Below are 6,000 nucleotides of genomic sequence, written 5' to 3'. Positions count from 1 at the left end.
TTAGTTATTTTTTATTTTTTAATTACAAACTTTAGCCGACGAATATTTTAAATTCTTCGTCGGCTAAAGTCGGAGAAATAACCGACGACATTTTTTTCGTCGGCTAAACTCTGGACTATAGCCGACGACTTCTACATCTGTCGTCGACTAAAGTCACCACAGACGACCTTTTCCCGACGAAATCTTAGCCGACGAAAGGTCGTCGGCTAAGATCTTAACCGACGAATTAAGCTGACAGGCTGACGAAAATTTTTCATCGGCTAAATTTTCGTCGGCTAAAGTGCTTGTCCTGGTAGTGATATAACATACCTACATTTATAACAATCAGGGAACTCAATCTTTATTTTAGTTCCATAATCAAGTTCCTCGATCATTTTATGCAGTGCAAAGCTTCAAATCGAAATCTTTTATTTCAGTTCCATAACATTATTTAGATATTGTACGTCTGAGCACGTACAAAGATAGTCCCTGAGATACCGCGCGTCTGCTGGTAGTCTGGGGTCGAGTGCTGCTGCATCAGGAAAAGTTAGCACCTGGAGTAGTGCTATCACAAAAACAAGCGAATGGTTTCTTGATGTAGCCATGAAAATGCAAATTAGCTAGGGAGAAATGATTAAGAAGCTAGCTCCATCGATGAGAGTGTGAGTGGTTCTGCAATACAAGAGGAGCTACCGAGCTAGCTAGTTATATATAGAGAGGCCACTCATGTATATTTGTTTAACAAATGAAGCACCTTTTTTAATGGACAATGATCGGTTTCTACTTATATCAGAGTTCCAGACGCATGCGTGAATGTATGAGACAGGCAAAAGGAAGTCATGTACGTAACCCTTCTCTCCTTTAAGTCTTAATATAAGAATGATTGACTTCGAAACCATGTTCGATCGTATGTTACATCAATACTATGTTTTACTTCAATGACCTTATCCCACTGCTAGAGATGAATCTAAACCAAAATACAGTTAAAGGTAACACCCAAACAAACGTTTTCACAAAAAGAAGAATAGAAAGTTGGAATGCATCCCGCCTCGAATAAAAACTACAAACAATGGAAATATGATTGATGATTTGAGTTCATTGTTTGATTGCTTTCTTGAAAGATATGAGAAACTCAAAAATGCATATACTTAAGTGGAAAGATGCAATCTGTAGAATTTGTATTTCCTTGACAAAATTGCCCAGCTATTAAACTTAATTATGATATATGGTCAGCTTTCCAAAGCTTCTAACAGACAGAGCTTCCATATCCATTCTTTTATTTTATGTAAATGTGCTAGGGCATTTTTATTTAGTTATATTAAAACACGCACAGTATAGACTGCTTGTACATTTTGGCATATAAACTGACTGCTGGCTATATTAATTGATCGATAATTTGGTGCGCCAAGTAATCAATCAGCAACCATGGTAGCATCCTATAACGTCTTTCTCGCATGCATCCGAGCACTGTTGCGAAGGTTTTCGCTTACCGTTGTCGGAACACTGCTCTATGCATTTCTCATAAGCTCTACCGCATTTCACAAGACATCCTCCCCCTGATTCGATCTGTCTATCACTTCTAACCAGTGTCGCAGGCCCTGCTAGCAAGAGCAACCACAACCACCAGAAGCGCACTTGACATCTTTCGAAGAGACGCCATGCATTCGTGAACTCTTAAAATCTGTAACTAAGTACCTTGTTTGAGATTTAGTTTAACATATGTACATGTTGCATTTAAGGTGATTCTATAGAACATAATCACGCAGAAATGCATGTTGAACCAGAAATTCAGCGCAGTTTAGGGAGATGGTTGCATCACATTCCGGATGCATGATCAAAACACATTCCACCGGCCGTCTCTTGGTGCAAATCTGAGAATCAAAATTAAAATACAAAAGCTAGATTCAAAGGACGAGAATATCCCGAAAGGCTGAGCCTTCACAAATATAAAACTCTAATTCTCCCTCTCACATTACCAGACTATCTAATATCTATTGTAAGGTCGCACTCTCGCTCTCTAGAAACTCTGTCTTCGTTCGCCGCCGTCTTCACCGATCTCCGTTCGTCGATCAAGATGGCGAGTCTCACAAATATATTCCTTCGTCTAATATGAAACGTCAGCTTCACTTATAAAGTCGATATGTGTTTAGATTGAACGCTATGTACTCAATGGATCAGTTTGGAAACGTAATTTAGGGTTTGGAATTAGCTAGCTAGGGCTTGGATGTATAGGCGTACGTATTGGTAAAATTTGTTGGAAATCAGATCAGTAGAACTTTTCATAACAGAGTTCAATTAACTGAGTCGAGTTCAAGCTCGCATGGTTTATGCATCACCAAAGTTAAACCTCCTTTTATTTCACAAAATGATCGTACATAATGTTATTTGGATCATAGTCATCGTAAACGAGTACATTGACGCGAAGGAATGAATTAAGGAAATGCAGGCGTGTAGGATAATCCCTCTCATTATCATACGCCTGCAATTTTATTAACGATCGACTATGAAAGTACTACCGCTGTCCATGGCACTTGCGCGCGCACTCGGCTTGGAGCTTGAGGCATCCCTCCCAACATGCATCTGTTTGTGGATGTCTTCCTCCCTCGGTACACCGATAAGCGCATGGTATCAGCAAGACGACGCTATCGCAGGCCACGAGACATTGTTTCACGGTAAGTCCATCTCTTTGGCTGTTTACCTGTGCTGAAAAAGGCCAGGATAGCAACACCAGCATTGCTGCTAACAGAAGAACAAGTGCATTGTTTCCAGCTGACATCGCCATGGATATGCAAACCAGAAACAAATGAGTTTTATAATTATTCCTAGCTTGTTGAGACCTGAGAATATGATATTATATATATATATATATATATATTAGATGGCGTTTCTTTTTCAATAAATGTTGTTGAGTGTTACATGTAAAAGAAACTCACGATAATTATGCATCTTGAACATTTCATATCTAAAACGCCATATATATGTTGACCATGCTCGTCTTAATTCCACATCTTAATGCTTCGGTTTTCAAGAGGTTCATGATAATTTATATCCCAACAAAACCATCCCAAAATCATATCAGTTATCTTTCCGATCCTTTTCTCAATTTGTCGATCTAACAGGAATCTCTTGATATAATGCTTGCATACTTCAATTCCCGGCCCGCATGAATATGAAAATCGAATAACGGACTCTAAGGAAATATATATATTTTCCAATCAAGGAAATAATTTATATTGAAATAAGGAAATAATATACATTGAAACCTAAGTTTTGCACAAGAGTAACACTCCATAATCGCAGTACCACACTAGCTACCACTTATATGGTTGTATATAACTATATATAATAGCTATACTACTGAATCATTCAATCATAGCAATGTGCATGCAATAAGATCAAACAGTAATAATTTAAACTTGTCGACGTACGTACATGTATAACAATCAGGGAAGAACTCAATTTTTATACATGCAGTTCCATAATTAATCCTTTCGCCTGCGGTGATTTAACGAAACTTTTTTGTTGGCCGCTCTATCTTCATAGCTTTCTGGATACAGATAAGGGTATTCGAGAGATGGATAGATTTTGCAAAGTCGCCGCATTCACAGGGTTTGAGAATTTTCCGCATTAATGAGAAGAGAGGGAACCCTAGCGCCCCCACCTCGAATAGAAACAATGGAATTATGATATCGATATATGATATGTATCCATTGTTCGATTGCTTTCCCGAAAGATATGAGAAACTCAAAAATACATCTACTTAAGTGGAAAGATGCCATCCTGCCCAACTATTAAACTTAAATATATATTAAATTATGGGAGGGGTTCTAATGAGGACCATTTAGTTGAGAACTAGTTCATGATTTTTCTATTAATGGTTCATTACACCCATTTTTTAATCACAGTTTTTTAGTGTCACAGACCGTGTTAGCAAGAGCGCAACCACGAGAACAACCACCAGAAACACACTCGACATCTTTCGAACAGCCGCCATATCCTTGTGAATTCTTAAAATCTTTAGCCAAGCTTCTTGTTTGAGATTTGATTTGCTACTTATACGTTGCATTCAAGGCGTTTATATAGCAAAATATCACGCAGAAATTAAGCGCAGTTGCATCACATCCAGGATGGATGATTAAACGACCTTGGGCCATGAACTATAAACAACGGCCCAATAAGTAAAGCCCATGCTTTAGCCCACCCGTCTCCTGGTGCAAATCTGATAATAATAATAAACACTAAAGGGGGCCAAAATCAAAAATACAAAAGCTAGATTCAAAGACGAAAATATCCCTAAAGGAGGAGATCAACCATCCAACGGCCAGCATCGCTCTGCCTTTCGTTTATATAGACGAATATAAACCCTAATACTCTCCCTCTCACACTATCTACCGCCGCGCTCTCTGGAGACTCGTCTGCTTTCGCCGCCGTCTTCTTCGATCTCCGTTCGTCAATCAAGATGGTGAGTCTCACAGATCTCTTCCTCGCTCTAATATGAATCGTCAGCTTCGCTTTGTATTGTACAATACAAAGCACCTATGTTACAGTATAGGTTTAGATTTAGTGTTACTTACTCTCTGTAGATCGGTTTCGAAACTTAATTTAGGGTTTGAATTTAGCTAGGGTTTGAATTTATGTACTGTGATGGAATAGAATTGTGTTATCTTTGTTCTGTGATGGTAAAATTGATAGAGGAGAAGGTAATTTGGATGATTAATTTTGGTTTGAAATGAGAGTTTGAGGTGTGATTGGTGTTGGTTTTTGTGGTGGGGAACAGGTGCTCCAGAATGATATTGATTTGCTTCACCCACCAGCTGACCTCGAGAAGAGGAAGCACAAGCTCAAGAGGCTCGTGCAGACCCCCAACTCGTTCTTCATGGTAAAAGTTGTGATGGTTCGATGAGTTTTTCATGTTTTTCGAGCTGTTTGTTAGGGTTGGGGTAATCTGATTGTTGTGGTTTTTGCGCAGGACGTGAAGTGCCAGGGATGCTTCAACATGTAAGTTAATTTTCCCTTTCGTGCGGGTTTTGTTAATAATATGATTTGAGTTCAAAGAAGTTAATTCGTTTATTATGTGTGCAGTACCACCGTGTTCAGCCACTCACAAACAGTTGTGGTGTGCGGAAACTGCCAGACAGTTTTGTGCCAGCCAACTGGTGGGCGTGCCAGGCTCACAGAAGGGTGCTCTTTCAGGAAGAAGGGAGACTGATGCTGCTACATTAGTACACTTTTGACTCTAAATTATGTGCAAGAGGGCGTTTGAGCCTTGATTTCATGGAAGGAGAGAAATGGATGCTTGCTGTTATGTTTTATTATCTAGAAGTGGATTTTTGGTTTTTAATTTTGTTAAAATTGTTTAATGTGATACTGGTGCATTTCGGATCTTCCTTAATTAAGTTAGATGTTTGATGTTATCCGTTATCAATCTCATCTTCAAACTTAATTACCTTTTGTGCTTTGTTTACTCCGTACTATCAGTTATCTTTTGTCTATGTATGCTATTTTTTATCATCCATCTATATCTTTCCCATGTCTATAGCTGTCATGAACTTCTCCTTGTATAGGGCAGATTATTGTTTGTTGAATAGTGATTATACAGATGGCTACTTTCTTACTATTTGCTTCTAGTTTGATTCTTTTGTTTTTCAGTATTTGAGTTAGTTTTCTTAGACTTGTGTAATTGTTTTTACTTCGAAGGTGTTTGATGTGGTCTTAGTTGTAAGTTTGGTCTAGCAGGGCGAAGGATGGGGGATGTAGGAAGGCAATCTTATTGTTGTAAGTCTGGATTGAATCTTGTTGGGAAAGTTTTTACTTCGGTAATACTGGGCTTGCTGTCATGGTTTATAGTGAATTGTGGGAGGGGGATGGCGAGGAATGTAGGAGGGAAAACAATCTTTTTTTCAGTATTTGAGTTGGTATTTTAGACTTGTGTAATTGTTTTTACTTAGAAGGTGTTTGACTTTTAACTTTGTTATTGGGAAAGTGGTTCAGCCTGGAGTTGGTGCCATGATTTGGAGTAAG

At 38.6% G+C, this 6,000-nt stretch overlaps 1 protein-coding gene and 1 pseudogene across 2 annotated transcripts in view; both read left to right on the top strand.

Moving 5' to 3' along the window:
• Nucleotides 1-6,000, top strand: part of LOC101295621 — an 880,650-nt pseudogene that overhangs the window by 384,222 nt on the left and 490,428 nt on the right. The window lies entirely within an intron of this gene.
• On the top strand, nt 4,360-5,484 carry LOC101293775 (40S ribosomal protein S27-2-like). The gene is made up of 4 exons (XM_004297548.1): nt 4,360-4,441; nt 4,757-4,858; nt 4,949-4,977; nt 5,062-5,484. The coding sequence occupies exons 1-4, from the start codon at nt 4,439-4,441 to the stop codon at nt 5,186-5,188; spliced, it is 261 nt and encodes an 86-aa protein (XP_004297596.1). The 5' UTR covers nt 4,360-4,438; the 3' UTR covers nt 5,189-5,484.

The sequence above is a fragment of the Fragaria vesca genome, linkage group LG4 (genome assembly GCF_000184155.1).
Source record: "Fragaria vesca subsp. vesca linkage group LG4, FraVesHawaii_1.0, whole genome shotgun sequence".
Taxonomy (NCBI): Eukaryota; Viridiplantae; Streptophyta; class Magnoliopsida; order Rosales; family Rosaceae; genus Fragaria; species Fragaria vesca.
The sequence above is the reverse complement of the archived record's forward strand: the minus strand, read 5'-3'. Positions and strand labels throughout refer to the sequence as shown.